General features: G+C 45.7%; 1 protein-coding gene across 22 annotated transcripts in view; it reads right to left on the bottom strand.

Moving 5' to 3' along the window:
• Positions 1–3,301: 3,301 nt before the first annotated feature.
• Dyrk1a (dual specificity tyrosine phosphorylation regulated kinase 1A) overlaps positions 3,302–19,010 on the bottom strand; it is a 119,287-nt gene continuing 103,578 nt past the window's right edge. For 21 of the 22 annotated variants that reach the window (XM_087575536.1, XM_087575548.1, XM_087575538.1 and 18 more), the window contains 3 exons: positions 13,412–13,718; positions 12,292–12,416; positions 3,310–6,538 (listed from right to left, as the gene is read on the bottom strand). In XM_087575536.1, the coding sequence (XP_087431662.1) occupies positions 5,918–6,538; positions 12,292–12,416; positions 13,412–13,718 (1,053 nt within the window). In that variant the 3' untranslated portion in view covers positions 3,310–5,917. 22 annotated transcript variants of the gene reach the window in all.

Below are 19,010 nucleotides of genomic sequence, written 5' to 3'. Positions count from 1 at the left end.
TGCAGGCTTCGCTCCTGCTCCAGAGCCAGGCTCTGGTCAGTCCAGCTGCTTCCTGTACACTAGGCACGAGCTGATGCTGAGACTCCTGCTCGCTTCAGCTCACTGACACTGCACAAAATGCTGCACACGAACAGAGCGGGCGGCTCTGTTATGCAAGCATGAGGCTGAAGAAGGAATCTGCCAGGAGTGGCTGAAGCTAATAGGCACTAGTTAGGATCTGAACCCATCCATGACTCCAGCTAAAACTTGTAACCACAACACAAATCTTCAGCCCAGACACTGGGAAGAGGAAAGTCCACTGGTTTTAAAAGGCCAGACAACTGAGATACAAGAAACCAAATCCCAGATCATTACTGGGAAAGACTGAACATTGCCCCCTCATGGGATGTCTGACACTACTGAGAAGATGCCACATCCCAGCCACCTACCTCCATAAGCAAGGTAACATAAGGGACCCTGTGAGCTCTGTGCACTGCACGCCTGAAAGCTGCCTTGCTTGTATTACTGAGGCACGAGTCTTTGTGTGGAGACAGTAAAAAGCCCAAGGATGCTCTTGATCGGCCGTGTGCCTCTCCTTGCTCTCTAGTCATGCCTGGTTGCAGGTTCAACTTCATCAGTCAAACACTGGGCAGGGCTCACGTGATTCAGCAAAGATTCCTGACTTGTTTTTAAACCAGTAGGTACACATGTAACCATCTGGTAAGATCACAGGTCGATCAAAACCATCCCTTCCCCACAGCAAATGGTACCCCAGCACTGCCTACGCCATATCCCTAAGCTGCTTCCCTGCACACACGTTGGCTTTCATGTAACTCATTCCCATCTTAACCTGCCTCCACGTTACTACTCTGTAATGGCTAGTGAGAGTGAGCTGCCGACTCATTCTTCTAAGACTGTCCTGAAAAGACAGCACTTCTAGTGGCTGGAGATGGCTCAGTTGAGTACTGGTTGCTCTTCTAGAGGTCCTGAGTTCAGTTCCCAGCACCCATGCAGTGGCTCACACCCATCCGTGATGAGCTCTGGTCCGACCCTCTCGTCTATGTCTGTGTGAAAACAGATCATTCTTACATAAAAATAAGTATTTTGTAAAAAGCCAACACTTCCAACCTTGGGCAGGCTCCACTGGGTTAGGCCTCTCCTCCCGAATGGGCCGGGGCAGGGTGCCCACTGAACACACCTGCTGGGCCGCCACCCACTCCCAGAGTCGCCACACTCTATGATGCTGGCTTCGGGTGAAGAATTAGGGGACAGCTGAAGGGATTTATGACTACAAGAATAAGAGAAAAACCTAAAGGTAACAGTCTTACAAGATGTAATTGGGATGATGATCAAATCAACTGCAGTTTTCCAGACAGCGTGTAGGCAGCAAGGTCTGCTTGGTGCTTTTGGAATGCCCCAATCTGAATGATCAGAGCATTTTCCTAGGACACTTGGCAAGCCAATCGCCACCCCCACCTCCAGGCCCTCGCCTCCCATGTTCAGAGCCCTGATCTGTCCTTCATGGCAGGCCGGTGATTTCTCCATCTTCGTGGTGAGTTTGTGCTTTGTCCCACACTCAGATGTAAAGGTATTTTATTAGCTAGCATGACTCCTTTCTGAGCACTGTTCCTCGAACCCAACCCAGCCTATGGAGGGTAGGCCAGAGATCTGGGTCAAAGACCTATGTGTAGTCCTCTCATCAGGGTGGGGGGGCAGGGATTCAGGTGAGAGTTTAGCATGTGCTACAGAAGCTTTTCAACTGACAGGAATGCAGGCCAGCAGCTCTCACCTTTCCCAAAGCTGTGGCCCTTTTAACAGTTTCTCATGGTGCGGAGACCCCTCAACCATAAAATTATTTTTGTTGCTACTTAACTGCAATTTTGCTGTTATGGATCAGAAAGATCTGTGTTTTTAGATTTTAGGTGACCCATTAAAGGCCGATAAACCCCCAAAGGGGCCCCAGGCTGAGAAGCCGCTCATTTACAGTTACTTTGTGCTTACATCAGTATCCGGTTGAAGAAAAGCTTGGTGTCAAGATTGAGGAGGAGACTATGTTGGAAAGTGACCAAGTGCTTGTGTTCTGCCAACCTTAATGGTGCTACAAACCCAGTCCTGACCCAGAGCAGCCTGGCTTACCTTTCCTGCTGACAGCTGCCGACACCTAGGGCCTGGCAAATAGAGTATGAAGAAAAGACGAGCAGGGGCTGCCTCCTGGGTCTGCACACTGCCAAGGCCCTCAATGGCTTGTGTGCTGAGTGCTGAGTGCTGAAGTCAGGCTGCAGGAAGCACTCTGCTCAGGTGACCTTGCGGACGTACAACACTGCTGTGTGGAGCTTCTGCACGCTCAGTCTCCACCTCTAGGCTTCCCTCACACAGAGCGCTGAGGTCTGGCTGTGTGTTTAGAATGAACCATGTGATCTACATCTCCAGGACAAAAACAGATGTAGGAGAGGAGTCTGGAGCTTGAATTCTCAAGGAAAGTGAAATAAAAGCAGACCACTCTCACAAAGCAGTGCCTCCCGCCTGTCTAGTGTGTCCCACTGTTAGAACATGACATTTAATGGCAAAGAAGTGGGAATCAAGGACAGTGACACAGTTCTGAGGCCTTAGATTACTGCAGCTTCATTAAAAAAGGAAAAAAAAAAGTAGTTCTACTATTTATTAGGTATAAATAAGTCTTGGGTTTGTTGTCCAGTATCACAAAATAAGCTTGTTACCTAACTAAAAAAGGATCCTGTAACAAAAAGGCAGTTAGTTCTCTGTTCCCACTCAGTGTCCAGAATCACATTAGTGTCTACCTAAGTTTCTTACCTTCTGGAGGTCGCTCAACAGACCCTGTGCAGACTAACTGAGAAGAGAAGGCTGTGGGTTAGAAACTGCCTGAGCGTGCATGGCAAGGGTTCCAGGCTGTGTACAGCAAAGTGACTACTGTGTCCCCCAGGGAACAGAGTTAGGGAGGCAGCATTCAGCTCTGTCCTTCACCCTAACAGGCCAGAGCCTCAGGAGAAGTGCAGGGTTCCCACATGCTCTCAACACGGAGACAGTACCACATGGGAGCAGCAACTGAACATGATAACCACTCACGTCAAGAATCCATTTTAAAAACCAAATCATCTGTTAGACCTCCAATCTTTACTTTCAAAGACACTTGAAGCCGATGCCTCTCTGCCTCACACGGCTTTTCCCTTTACACAGGTCGCTAAATTGTGCCTGCTTGACCTAACAGACCTGAACTGCTTCACTGCACAGGAAGATTGCTTGTTTCTTTTTTACTGTTTACATTTTTTCCTTAAGTTAATTTTTAAAAAAGCATAGTAAAGACTCTGAGGACAAATTATTCAACTGTTTATCATACATAAGACCGCATGACTATAATACAAAGGGGGTCTTTTTTCATTTAACGTTACAATATACACAGCAAGTCCGGACTAGATCTTACAATCTGAACACAGGCATTTAGCCTCTCCATGCTGCTCATGTTTACAATGCACAGAAGTCCTGTAACCAAACTGTGTAGTAAAGCACACAAAACTGGACTGCAACATAACACAGTATGCAGAAGCACTGGATTCTGTGGTTTTCTTTATGTAAATATCGGTTTAAAAACTGCTTTCTTTTTTGGTGCTTGCTAAAATGTGGCAACCAGCACAGAAAGAAAAAAGAATGACCTGAGCCACGTGGTGTGGCCTGGGCTCCGCAGCCGCAGACGCTGATCCCTCCCAACAGTGCTGTGCTCAAGAGGCCTCTGTACGCAAACTCTCAGGAACTACCAAGTTCAAAACAATCCACAGGCGTGACATTTAATTACAAAATAAATATGGATTTCCTGATTAACACCCCAAGTGTCTGTGTTTATAGAAACGGGGCTCTCCGAGTCTCCACTGCACTCACAGAGCTTGGGCCTTTCTGTTGTCAAAGTTTACATTAAAAAAAAAAACCTCCTTTTGCTCAGGGAAAAAAAAAAGTGACCTAGTGAGCCACATGGAGTTAACCAATAAAAAGTAACGTGGCGTTCTGCTGAGTTGCTTCCAACAGGTTATCGGCAGAGGTAGATTACTGCTTCTCTCTAGGCTTCTTTTGATCCTGGACAGGGAAATTACTCTATCTTCATTCTCCCAATTCAACCGCCTCAGAGTATCACACCCTAAAATTGCTCAATTTAAATGTGAATACAGATTTAGCCACTGCCAGACTGTTACAGGAAGGCAGTAGTCTCCAGACACGGTGCCTCTTCGTGCCGCCTGCTCACTTCAGGTCACATTAGAGCTCTGCCTTCCTCCTGTTCCTACTGGGGACCTGCCGGGTCAGTCAAGGTCTCAAGTTCAAGTTTACAAGGAAGTTAATCAGGAAACAAGACCAACTGCTGGCTCCACAGCCTCTGGGTCCAGCATCCCTTTCCCTTCAGAAGCCTGAGCACATTCAGAATGTGACAGACAGGTGGTGTAATCTTGAATTAGATGTCAATCTATTCTGTCCAGTACACAGAGTGCTGTAAGTGGATTGGCTATGGAGTCAACAACAGTTCCAGTTTTGTTTAAGCAATAGTACAGCCATAATTTTCAACTGACATTTAAAAATGGTCTAGGTACACCTTGTGTCAAAGTGCAGAACGGCTACATTATTGGTTACAGACATCTATGTGCTATAAAAACAGCTTTGGTACAATAAATTATCAAAAAAGAAAATAAATTTTTGTAAAATTCACAGCATAATTGTGAGGCAAAAAAGCAGTCACATAAAATTCTGCATTTTAAAATGTTCAGGATGAACAGAAGACGTCTTTGTGCAGAAGAAATGGTGGAGACACCACGTGCCGAGAAAAAGCCAAAGAAAAGGTAAAAGCAGGAAGGGACACAGCTGTAGCTATTTCCGTCAAAGCAAACCACTACCTCTGTGGCCTTCAACCAAGAAGGGAGTCAGCTTTATGACACACGCAAAGTGACCTGGCAATACCTTACAATTAGTGGGTCACAAAAGTCTATTTTAAAAGAAAGGCCTCTTGAATTACCCATTCTCTGTGTTTTCAGCATTAAGGACTGTCTGCAAACGCATGTCCACAAGTGATTGCATCTGAAATGGTGGGCTCTTCTAACTCCGAGTCCAAATCCATAAGGCCAAAGGTTATCCCAAGGACCACCACTCAGACCTCCCCAGGACTGGCCACAAGCGACCGACCCGCTGATTGCTTCTCAGTGCGCCTTGGTAAGGCGAGCAGTCACGCTCCATCCCGTCGTCCTGTGGCCTCTCCGACAGGAGACCACAGGATCCCACGCAATGGCTGCTTTGCTCCTCAGTATGTTCAGACAGGAGAGTCCTGATCCCGCCACTTAGCATGCTTAGTGTGCCTTACAAACGCCAACACAATCGTCCCTTTCACACAGCTGAAGATGATGTTTGTGTGTGCTGGAGGTCCCTCTTCCTTACAGTACTGCATTTCCGTGCCCAAGTGTGTAGAGGACATAAAAACCCAAATCTCCCACCCCACCCCCAACCCAAAACGAAACAAAAGAAAACAGGGGAAAAGGGGAAAAAATAAAAATGAAAAAACCAAAACACCCTATGGGGCCCTTTATGCAAATTATGTGCAGTGCCTTTTTATTTTAAAATTAGTTGGCAAATGACCAAGACCAACAGCTGAACATTAACTTTTGTTGGATAGAAAGACAAAACCCACTGTGACCGGGAGATGGAAGTTAAATGGGGGAGGCAGAAAGAGGACACTCTGAGCGCTCCATGAAGATGGGTGGACATGGCTCTTAAAAACTTCATTGTCCCTTTGCAATCTTTTCAAGTTAAAAAAAAAAGTCAGCTTTGCCCTCTCGTAGCGGTTCAGTGTGTTAATCTCCTTCTGATTCAAGCAGCTTTGCACTTTTGTTTTTGGGAAAAAAACACCACTTCTATAAAAACACACAAGAAACAAACTCAAGTTTCAATGTAGTCACGAGCTAGCTACAGGACTCTGTTGCACACAAACTCCTGTCATGGGAGACTCTTCTCTATCAGCCCCTTGCCTCATCGTCAGATGTCCTTCAGTCATGTAATGTGCAGGACCTGTATTAGCAGAAAATTGGTATGTTGGATGTCCAGCTATGCCAGTCTCTTGGCGGGGATTGGAGTAGACGGTCAAATTAACGTCCATAGCTCCATTCTGTCCAAAGTCCAAGGTGTTAGCAGCCACTGGGCGGTTCTGATAGGCCTGATTGCCTTGATTACCAGTAGAGGAGGAAGATGTCGAGGAAGAAGTTGTTGAGGAAGACAGGGATGTCATGGAGTGGTGACTGTGGCCAACCTCCATAGAATCCTGGGTAGAGGAGCTATTTGTTGGAGAATTGTAGACCCTTGGCCTGGTCCGGTTACCCAAGGCTTGCTGTCCATGGTGGTGGTGGTGGTGATGGTGGTGGTGGTGATGATGGGAACTGTTTCCATGGTGATGATGCAATGCATTCTGCTGAGGGGCTACATGAAAGGTTGTTTCTTGAACAGGATGAGTTTCAACAGTGACTTGTGTAGGAGCTTCAGTGCCTGACCAGCCCAGAGGAGCCGGAAACTGCTGGCGCACCTGTAGGGGTAGCATTGTGACAGGGTTATCAACTGCTGGCACACCTGAGGGAGCAGCACTGTGACAGGGTTATCAGCACGCCTGAGCACAAACACTCACTCACTCACTCACTCCTGGGCAGCCCCATGTCCGTCCCTGCCCTTTCCAACCCACTGAGAGGAGCATAATATCCTTCCAAGTCAGCTTGTTCCCTGTCCAAAATCCCTTCAGCGCATCCTAGTGTGCATAAAGTCATCCTAAATCCTGACACCATCTTTCAATCTTCCACTGCTGTTTCTCCAATATTTCTTTACTTACGTGAGTTCCAATCAGCCCAGGTCTTCTTCCCACCCCTTGACCTGAACATATGCTTTCAGGCTTCTGAACTCACTGTTTCCTCCTGGAGAGAATGCTTTCTTTTCTAATCTTCGCTTGGGTTCCGGCTGCCGTCCTAAGTGCATGTGGCAAAGGCTGCTGCCGTGCCACCCTCGCTGCCTTTCCATATCCCCACTCCATAGTCACTGCACTACACTGCAGATGACTGCACCACACGCTCCAGCCTTCCTTGCACTCCCTTAGCCACCAGCAGGACTACGGACTGAGTCTGTCTAGGTCTCATTAAGTCTGTCTGCTGGGTACCATGCCATGGGCAACTAACTGGGCCTAGGGGGTGTAGAGTCACAACCTGGTAAGAGACCAGTCATAAATGACACACAAATGACAAATCAACACTTACTTGACTACTGTACTCACAGAGAGGAAACTCCCCACATTCTCTCAGATGCCCACCTCGGAGACTGTGTGTTTAGTTTACTTCACTCAATATGCCTCAGTCTAACAAACATCCTCTCAGTCACATGACTCTGGACTGCTGCGGTGACGGTGCTGGGGTCTAGCACAGAACTTTACCAACCCCAAGCAGGCAATACCTACCTCAGAGGAATACGTCAAGTCTTTCTTTGGTATAGAATCATCACTTGTTGTTTTTATCTGTGTTTTAGTGTGTTTACTATGTCACTGTGAGCTCTGAAAAGGCAAAGGCTATCTCTACCACCAGTCTCTAGCATAAATTGTTAAAAGTAAATATTTGATAAAAATTGTACAGAAATGAAACTCCTGAAAATCCAGTAGGGAAAACAAAACTGGCAACAATCTCATAAAAAAAAAATTAAAGGCTGACCATTCTTAATCTACTATGAAATGCTTTAAAAATATAGCAATTACAATTTCAGATTGGAGATACTCAACTGGTAAACCGTGAACAACTGCACCAAAATCTATCGAAACACGCACGGCTCCAATCCATGCTGTCTCAGCTGAGAAATACTTGCTACTGTGACCACACACCACACAAGAGAAGGGTTCTGCTAAGGGGCAGGGCCGACCCCTGCAGCATACCTATGCTCCTAGGCAGAGAGAAGAGACCCATGTGTAGAATACAGAGACTAACTGCACCCGACTGAGCGCTCTCTGACTGACCTGAGTGGACAGCACGCTGCTTCTGAGTTGAACCCGTCAGCACATGGTTAGTTATAACATCTTAAATTACGACAGCCACTGATACACTCACAGTGGCTGCACAGAAAGTTATCTGACGCCACCTTTTTTTTTTTTTTTTTTTTTTTGGAGCTGGGGACTGAACCCAGGGACTTGCATTTGCTAGGCAAGCGCTCTACCACTGAGCTAAATCCCCAACCCCCAGAAAGTTATCTGACAATGAGGATGCCTCCTTCCCAAGTGACTGGTAGGCTGTGTATATGGTACAGACAAAGCTGGACACAGGAAAGAATGGGATGAGATCTCATCCTGTTATTCAGAAGCACACAGTTTTATAAAGATAAAATGGTTCTTCCTTTGTTTGGTATTTTCAGACCATAGTGGATATAGACAATGAAGTCAAGCACAGATAAAGGAACTCCAAAGCACACTTTTCCATTACTTTCTTCCTTTACTCTTTGGGGGGAAGTGTAGAAGTCTGTGCACCTACGTGCTGCTGGAGACTAATGTAGCCAGGGCACCGTGTGCTCCAGGCAAATGCTCTACCACTATACTCCAAGTTGGCAATGACTTTTAATACTCAACTTACTGAGTTGTCAGATCATGCAGAAGACAATCATGACCATAAATAATCCTTGTTACCTCACTCTGACTCAGCAATTTCATTTCCAACTCTTTCTAGGAATTTAGAACACAGACAAAATGTGCATGTGTGACTGGTGTACTTAAAAAGTTTTTATTATGATATCAAAAATAGTGAAACTGACTACAGATAAGAGAAATGCCCATGAATAAGCTATGAGCGAAATCAATCATGAAATATTTGAACAATGTAATACTGCAAAGCAGTATAAAATAAAGTTTTACTGTGATATAGGAAGAATACCAATCTACGCCAAGTGAAGAAGGATCTAGGTATAAAACTGTGCATGTATATGACAGTGTTTATAAAGAGGCTAGTGTGGGGTTGGGGATTTAGCTCAGTGATAGAGCGCTTGCCTAGGAAGCGCAAGGCCCTGGGTTCAGTCCCCAGCTCCGAAAAAAAGAACCAAAAAAAAAAAAAAAAAAGAGGCTAGTGTATATAATATACCTGGTGAAGGTGTTTGTGTATAAATATTTTGTCTGCATATAAAATATTATCTGATTAAATACATTATCTGATAATATATAGCTAGGTTTACTTTTCCATAAAGAACATCTTTTCAAAGACATAAAAGTTACAAATACTAGTTTGTACTACACTAGCTGACATGAAGAAGAGGGCTTCTCATAAACCACCTCTGTGGTTTCTTTCTTCTTACTACATGACTGTATCAATTATTAAAAGACTGGCCAGCCAGATGGCTCAGCAGGTAAAGCCATTTGCAAACAACCCTGACAGTCTGAGAGTTTAACTCAGATTTCCTTCTGCCCCTGGCAGACATGGCGAGACGACTCCCTGAAGTGGTCCTCTGACATCCACAAGCATGCTATGGTTCCCATGCAGCCACATACATCCACACTCAACATAAATAAACAACTAAAAACAATTTAACTCAAAAAGAAAAGACTGTGCTGGGCACAGTGCAGCACGCCTGTAACTCCAGCTTCTTGAAGGCAGGAGGACAATGATCACAAGCAGAAATGCCAGCTGGGCTTGCCCAACAGATCAGTGACCTCTGTAAGGTAGGTGGGAACATATAGCTGTGCTATTCTGGGAATGACTATGTATGTTTACAGTACATAGACCATACACACATGAACGAGAGGAACAAAGGAAGGCCCAAAACACTTTACTAAGTATGAGCTGTGCCACTAAGCCAACGCAGGAAGAATTAGGAAAGCTGGGGAGGGAGACCCAGCATGGCACATCCCTCAGAGTAAAAGATCTGAGCACTTGAGTGCAGAGGATAAAGAAAGGCCTAGTTAGGGGACAGAGCACAAAGGCATTGCTATCACAGGAATCTACATGTTAGTTCCAGGTACAAGGGAAACAAGGGCTACATAAAGCAGGGAAACAGACGGACTGGAGTAGCAAAGTTCACATGTCTGCAGAGGTGCCTCAGGCTGACGAGCACTTAGACAGGACACAGGAAAGAGCAGCCGGTCTCCTTCATAGAAAGACAGGGCACACATAGCTCTCATAGTGGGAAGGCTGACTATATATGCATAAAATCAGAAGTCACGCTTCACTAACCCGAAGACTAACTCCCTGGCCCTAAATTTATGACAGCAAATGAGTGAGGTTAGAGCCATTGTTATAAAACAACCGCTAATAGTAGAAGAGTCTTCTTACTGCTAAGACTTGTAGAATGATATTTACAGAAAGCCCAGCGCAACCCAGGGGTCTCAGGAGTTAAGTGCAGTCAGGGGTAAGCAGGAAGCAATGCTTTAAAAATGGTGACTGCGATGACTGACAATAAGGGGTGAGACCAAGAAGGAAGTATGCAAGGTCATCTCAAAGCATAGAAGACAGGAACACCCTCAAAAAGAGACAGCTAAGGGAGGGGGGAACAAAGAAATGGAGAACCAAAGACACGAACTACCAGAAAAAGTAGAGCAATTCAATGCACGTGACTGAGTCAACACTTGCAAACACGGCCAGATGACAATGAGGGCAAGCATGAGAGCACTGAGCTGAGGGCTGCTGAAGACCAGGGGGAAACTCAAGAAACTGCAGGGAGGTGAGGGAGACAAGAACTAGAGGGAAATTGGCTGTATACTAGAAACACAAGGAGCCAGAGCTCATGAAGGAAGGAGGGGACATGGGCCTGGCCTTCAACAAGAAGCCCAGCGACAGCAGAGACAGGCAGGCTGTGAGAAAGCAGGTGCACAGGCATCGCCACCACCACAGAATGCCTGTATGATGAGTACCACAGCGGGAGAGTCAGGAAGAGTGTGGAGAAGTTGGAAGCATTTCACAGACAACAGGAAGAAGGGATTCTCTGAGCAGTGTTGCCTCTGGTGAATAAGAAGACTGAGGACAGAACAGTATGATAGTTTATCCACAAGAACCAATCAGCCCAATCACAACAAAGGAATGACCACCAATCTAGCACAGATTTTCCTTACTCTACAAATAACCGACTGTCCTCTCGAACAAAGAATCAAAATGTAGCACAGAGTGCAGAGGGGCGTTATCTCATTAAGGTTCTGTGTTCTTGTCTGAACAGTAAACACCTCCTTCCTGTGTTTGAATGCTTGGTCCCCAGCTGGCAGCAAGTGACAGGGGTGAAGCCTCTACTGGAGGAGGCTGGCCTATGGGGCAGGTCTTGAAGCTCTAATGGGGTAGGGCTCCAGGCTCTATGGGGTAGGCCTCGAGGCTCTATAGCGCAGCCCCATTTCCTCTTTCTTGCTTGCAGAGGCTTCCTGACCCTGCCACCCTGCTTCCCCTGCCTGCTGTCACGTCTTCCCTGACATAATGTATGATTTCCTTTTGAACTGAGAGCCAGAGTCCACCCTGTCATCCTGACACTGTTTCTACCTGCGTCTTTACCATGGCAATGAGACATAGCTAAGATGGCATCTCCACAGTTCTACCCTCCTACATGCTCCACACAAACCTTAACATTACTTTATTATTACACTTATTAACGTCAGTAAGTTTAAAAAGCAAAGCAAATACTTCCAAGGTTAAAAATGCATCACAGGGGCTGGGGATTTAGCTCAGTGGTAGAGCGCTTGCCTAGCAAGCACAAGGCCCTGGGTTCGGTCCCCAGCTCCGAAAAAAAGAAAAAAGAAAAAGAAGAAAAAAAAAAGTGCATCACAAACTGATTCAGAAGCAGGATGAGGAATGCTAGAAGCCCCGAGAGGCTAACGACAGGGTCCAGACTGCACAGCTCACAGAGTAAACTCACGGTGCACCTAGAGGTCTCAGTACCTACTGAGAGGCAGGGAGCAAACTGCTGACATCCAGAAGCCGCTGTGGCAAGTGAGAAGATAAACCTGGGGACACCTGGGGGGACAGTGGAGGACAGTGGAGGGCAGTGGAGGGCAGTGGAGGGCAGTGGAGGACAGTGGAGGGACAGTGGAGGGACAGTGGAGGACACCTGGGAGGACAGTGGAGGGACAGTGGAGGGACAGTGGAGGGACAGTGGAGGACACCTGGGAGGACAGTGGAGAGCGTGTTTACCCAATGTGTGCTCTCACTCCTAACAAGGAGCGGAGTTTTATTTGCTAAGCAGTAAGGACACTCCATGCCTTTAGAACGAAGGACACACACATAGTCACCCTGACAGCCCATGGCAGCTCATACAGCCAAAGCTAGTGGGGTCGTGGCAGGAGCCTGGGACGCTCACCTGGGGACTATGTGTCTCACAGTCCATGGCCTGGACAGCAGCAGCGAAGTGCCCGCCACTGTGCCGATGCTGGTGCGTCGGATCCGACCTGGCTCTCCCACTGTTGCTCGTTCCCGAGGATCCACCTTTAACATCAGGACACGGAATAACTTGTGAGTTTAAAGCTAATTCTGCTCAAGTTAGTATCTAAGACTGCCGTTACTGTCACTCAGGGTAAAAAGGACATTCAGGTAAGAGTCCTTGCTCTGCAAGTGCTTGGACCTGTGTGTGGGTCTCCAGCATTCATATAAAAACCTGGCCTGAATGAACCCCAGGACTTGGGGAAGGGGGTGCCACTCCCAAGAACTCACTGGCCAGGCAGCCTGGATACAACAGCAGGACTCTGGTGCAGTGGGACTCCTATTTCCAAGTAATAAGGAAGACACACAGTGTCATGCCCCTACATGTGACCTTAGGTGTGTACATATGCACACATACGTGCATGTACTACACAGCACATATGCAGATACACAAAACTTTCAAGCTACGGTATTAACTTGAAATATACCACAAAGCTACTGGAATATTAGATGTCTTCCTACATCACCTGTTATACAGCCAGGTTCTCCTCAGAAAAGCAAAAATTCAAGGACAGAGTCCATTTAAATGGACATTCAAGTCCATTTACTTGGCTATAAGTAGCTTTGTTGCTACCTGTCAGGCAGATAGTGATCACGTGCTCATTTAACAGTTAATTTGCTACTAACTATACAGCCGGGCAGGTGTATACAGAGACTGAATTAAGAGACACACACAGAACAGATTAAAGTAAAACAATCCCTTGCTACCCATTTACAAAATTCAAATTCAAACAATTAGTTTATAATAAATACTCTGAAAGAATCCCACACTGGAACTGGGCCTTAAATCCCAGCCTCAGAAGGCAGAGGCAGGAGGATCTCTGTGAGTTCAAGGCCAGAATGGTCTACAAAGGAAAGTCCAGGATAGCCAAGGCTACAGAGAGGAACCCTAGCTCAAAAAACCTAAAGAGAAAGGAAACACCCCTGCCCCCAGCAAACAGAAAGCTACAAACAGCCCGCTGTGTGCACCCCCACCCCCACCCCACCCCCACCCCGCTGACCTGAGCTGGAGGAGGTGCTGGAGGTGGTGCCTGAAGACTGGGACTGCTCCATGGCAGGGCTGGTGGACACACTGTTGCTTGTGTTTGTACCTTCATCAGCTGTTTTCTTGAAAAAACTGTGCTGCAGGGCATAATAAGGTTGAATCCGAGTTTTGGGGTCATAATCAAGCATCCTTAAAATGAGGTCTTTGAACTTCAAGTAGTCAGCTACAGTGTGACCTGACTCCCCAGCACGCCGCCCGCCAGGTCCTCCTGTTTCCACTCCAAGAATATTATGAAGTTTACGGGTTCCTGGTGGTTTGTACTCCTGTAGAGAAGAGAGAACAAAAACTTGTCTCTAAGTTTGGTAGGAGATGTAACATTTACATGATCTACTCCAAATATACAAGGCTTTGTGAAGAAAGACCATTATTGAAATAGCTAGATCCCCCACCCCCAGCCCACCTAACACCCATGCTCAGTATGGTTTTAAGAGCAAAACCAAAGACAAGGCATATCAGAGCGGAGCTCAGCAGCCCCGCCCTCTGGCCCCGCCCGAAGCCAGGTTTCTAAAGCTGCTTCACTCAGGAGCATGGCTCCTGCTTTCAAGGCTGTGAGACAAGCAAGCAAAGACAGAGCAAGACACAGAAATCCACAAATCTCCAACCATGATGGCTTCCACAGAGCAGGGCAGAATGGGTTCTGACCTGCTTCACTCTCTAAGTAATGTGTGTTTTGAGACAGGGTCTTACTGTGTAGTCTTGGTTGACTTGCAGCTCAGTACACATAGAACAGGTTAGGTTGAAACTCATGGGGGTCTGCCTGCCTCTGCCTCCCAAATGCTGCAACTGGAATTAAAGTGCCCATCACAATGCCAGGTTTGCTCTGCACCAAAGAACATGCTGCACTGCCTCCCTAAAGGTGGCTCAGTAAAGCTGTGCATGTCACTCAAAGTAGAGGGATCAGTCCACCCAAACCTACTCAGACAGAGAAAAGCTGACTGCTCCTTTTCTTTTACAAAATGGTTCATGAGCTGCTTAACCACAGGATGGCATTTACTGATACTCATCAGTAACAGGGAACAATGTCGTCTTCCACCTTTCTACAAACGCTAAGTAGATGCTAACTGCTGTTTAAAGTCAGGAAACAGGACAAATCACAGTTGTACATGTTCAGCAAGTGTCCTTATACTGACCACATCCCAGCCCCAAAGAGCTGCTATCAGGTTACAAGAGTCCTGTAAGGGGAGAAGGGGCCACCTTGCCAGACCCAAGCAAGGGTAACTCAGCCTTGATCTGACAAGGCATTAACAGCCACTCAGGGAAGGCAGCAAAGGCGCTAGGACAATGCCTGGGCTGCTAGTGAGTGGCAGTGTGTCCAGAGCTTGAGAGCCTCCTTCAGTTGTAAGCAAACAATGCTTGAAGGAGCCTCCTCAGATGGTAATAAACCTGAGTCACACACTAAACACCCACACTCAGACCTTTCTGACAGTACAAGAGACGTGTCTGCTTCTCATGGAAATGACACAAGTCAGCCATCCTCAAATACAGAAAAACTGAAACTTTTTTAAAAGGTTTTTTTAAAAAAATTACAGAAACAAATAACAGAGTCTATAATTTAGTGGGGAAAATGAGTCAACAATCCGTGCTGACAAATGGCCCGGCGTTTCCCAGGCAGGGAACTAGCAGGCAGGGAACTTTAGTAATAAATGTGTAAGGTATATAGTTTAATAGAAGATAGGCAACATGCATGAATAGATGGGATTTCAGAAAAGGAGAAACTGTAAAAAATAAGGACAAATATGAATTTTTAAAGTAAAATACTAAGTGGAGACCCTGCTTTACATTTGCGTGTTGTGACCAAGCAGCCCCAGTGTCACTTTCTCCTTTCTTTAGACAGGTCTCTTACTGGCCTGGAACCTCAGGGTGTCTCCATCTTGCCTGCCCCTAGCCCCCACTGGGATGACAAAAGTACCAAAAATACATCCTCCATTTAGGTGGATTTTAAAGAGTGGCCCATGACATGTATTTCTCCAGCCTGCTGAACACTTCCAACAGCAGAATAGATTTGGAATGTTAGGGAGCCAAGGTGAAAAAAAAAGTGACCAAAAAACAGAGCAAAAATATTAACCAAATTCAAAACATAAGAGCACGGTAGGTGCTACTGCACGCCCCTCTGAAGCCTGAGGATCTCAGGGCAACACTGAGCATGGCAGAACATGCATCCACGGAACTAGACAACTAGAAGGAAGACTGGTCAGGATAACCATTTGATAACACCTGAGGTGCTACAAAAGGCACAGTTCACAAACCCAAGGATTTCAACACCCTCTGAGAGTACACACAAAACAAATCAAAGAGCACAAGTGCATAATAACCAAGTATAAAGATAACCTGTTCAAGCACCCTGAAGGGAAAGGAAAACCACATCACAATAAATAGTGCCAAGAACAAACACTGACTTTCCTCACACTGCACCTAAGAAAGAGGCAGACCATCTTTCTTGGGCGTGCTAATCTAGCATTCTGACCCGTGAAGACAGTTTAAGAACAGACAGCGATTAGCTGTATCCCGAGGCAGCAGATGCTCCAATCATAAGCACAAGCTGCGCACTGAAAAAGCTGGGCACAGGCGGGACACGGATACAAGATGGCAGCAAGGGCTCCTCACCCAGTGTGCCTACAGCACTTCCCTTTCCTTGAGGTAAACAGTCGATGTGTTCTAAGGATTCTAAGACATGCAGAAGTGATGTTTACATACAAGCACTCAAGAGCTAGAAGGGAGTTATAACATACAAGGGATAAAGCGTAGGTATCTAAGGGCAACCTGACATAAAGATGCATATTGTGAGACAACACTGAACACTATACACACAACTGAGAAGTCAGCTGAGAAAACAAGTCTCCAGAGCACTCAGCAGCTCCAAACTCAACAAGAAGGAGAAACAGACAAACTAAATGAAAGACAAACCTTAAACCCACTGCTCTGAATGAAATAAATATTCACTGTAAAAAGGAGCAGATGTTAAAACAAGTCCTGCCTATATGTTGCATATAAGTCATGCTTGATGAGAAAGGTTTAAAGTTGAGGAGTTTCATGTGTGCAACCATCACGCACGCATGCACGCACACACGCATGCAAATTGTCAGGATAAAAAACCTGCCGGGGCAGGGCACTAACACACATACAGGACATTTCATGACAATATAAGCATCAGTTCATCAGAAATCACAACAAAACTACCAACAAACCTTTAAAAACCATGACACAACTAAAGACAACTGCAACATAACTACGGCCTGTAATGGTTCAAAGTGATCTGACCGTGCGTTGAATACTTGGTCCCTAGCATAGCTCAGACTGGAGAGGCAGAAGAGCCTCCAGGAGGCAGACAGAGCTAAGATGGGGGCAGCCCACTGGGGAGGCCCAGCCTCAGCTGCATGCCTGCCTCTGCTTCCTGGTTAGCAAATCCACGAGCAAACAGCCTCAGCTCAAACAGGCAGTGAACTACCTCTGCCTGAAGAACTGAGATAGTGCTCCTAGACTGTGCACTGAAGAAAAGCCATACTCCACGAAGTTGCTTCCTGCCAGGCATTAGTGACAAGAAAAGTAACTAGTACATCACTGAAGGTTAAAATGCCCCTCGGATGTTGACAGAGAAAAGAAAGAAAGAAAGACAGACAGACAGACAGACAGACACACACACACCCCTCCATTATCAGATACGCATGAAAAGAATCACCAAGACAGAGTCCATTCTAGACTGTAAAACCAGACTCTACATAATTTAAATAAATGAAATCACATTTGGAAAACACGGTGCTATTTAAGTAGAGATGAATTAAGATATCTAGAAAATTCTCAAATATTTTGAAATAACGGAACAAGATTCAAGATAATTGTTAAAAAAAAAAACAAATTACAGGCTACATCAGGAACACCACTACTACATATGAGAATACCACTCTTACCAGACCAGCATTTAACTCAGTGCTACATGAAATGCCAGGACCAAGTGTGCTTTTATCACAGATCAGGATAAAATATTGCATGTCTATTAAAAAATCCACTCTTTAATGAGTGGCGGGAGCAAGGATCACATGACCATCATCTCTGCAGGTGGGGGAAGGCTCACAGAAAGTCTGTGTCACTGCAGCTCCAGCAGGGCTTTGACACGTGAGTGGAGGAGGCTGTAGGACACTAACATGTGCTGCTAGGTTACAGACAGCGCAGGAAGAGTCACACTTGCCAACACAGAAGGTGCCTTGGTTTAACAGAAAAGTATGAAATCAGATCTCTACAGACAGGCAGTTGTCAACCAGCGATGTTCAACACTGCCCCTACACATTACGGCAAGCTCACAAACAATGCTAAACACACATGGGCCTGGCAATTCTCAGACACCGTCACTAGAAAAAAGATGAGTGGTGTTCTTTCTAGCCTTAATCAATTAGACTCTAATTAGATATAAACAAAAAAAGTTCATTGACAGATAATAAATCCCTGTATAGTCAATGAAATACCATGAAGCAGTAAAACAAATTAGGTCCTGGGGTGCAAATTAGGTCCCAGATGCTGTTGTATCAATAAATAAATGGGATGCTTGACAGCAGCACCACGGCCTGCACTAGTCAGCTGAGGGGAGGGGCCAAGGGTGGAGTCCCAGATGAAACAAAGAACAGAGCTGGGCAGCGGCAGCAGCAGCTACTCTCTGCTTCCTGACTGTAAAGACAAAGACAGTCACATCTTGGTCCTCCTGCAGCACACTGTGGTCCACAAGGTGCTTGTGGACCACAGTGTGCTGCACCTACAAAATGCAAACCACGAATCCCTTCTCGTCTGTAAGCTGCTTTTGTCAGGTGCCTTGTTGCAGTGAAAAGATAAACATTTGACAGTGGTAACACCAGAGATTACAGTTCTTAAGAAGTGCAGCTGGTGATCACATCCACTTGCAAGAGAAATCAGACAAACAGAACAGAGTAGGAAAGGAAGGCCAAGCTCGTGGAGATACTCTGTATCTTGTGTTAGGTAGTGAGTGCAAAGTGAACACATATGTCTGAGTACTTAGTAACGTAGTAGAAATGTTTGAGTAGATTTAGCAGGACTGGCCTTGCTGAACAAAGTACATAATTGGGGCCAGGCTTCAAGGCTAAAGCCACACGCCATTCCTGGTGTGTGCTTGTTTGCTATCTATCTATCTATCTATCTATCTATCTATCTATCTATCTATCTATCTATCTACCTATCTATTAATCTATCTATTATCTATCTATCTATCTATCTATCTATCTATCTATCTATCTATCTATCTATCTATCTATCTATCTCTGCTCCAGCCACCATTTTCTGCCATCTGCTGCCATGCTGTCCCAGTCATTACTGACAAAAATTCTCTGGAAACTTAAACCCAAACTAACCTTCCTTTTAATAAGGTGCTTTTGGCCATGGTGTTTTTAATCATAACAATAAAAAAATATATATTCCATTAAAACTTTGAATATGAAGGCTAGGAGAGATTTCTCAGCAGTTAAGAGCACTGACTGCTCTTCCAAAGGCAACCTCAGCAACCGCTTGGTAGCTCACAACCATCTGTAATGAGATCTGATACCCCCTTCTGGTGT

Source organism: Rattus norvegicus, chromosome 11, assembly GCF_021556685.1.
Source record: "Rattus norvegicus strain SHRSP/BbbUtx chromosome 11, alternate assembly SHRSP_T2T, whole genome shotgun sequence".
Lineage (NCBI taxonomy): Eukaryota > Metazoa > Chordata > Mammalia > Rodentia > Muridae > Rattus > Rattus norvegicus.
Note: the sequence above shows the minus strand (reverse complement) of the source record. Positions and strands in the feature narration are given on the sequence as shown.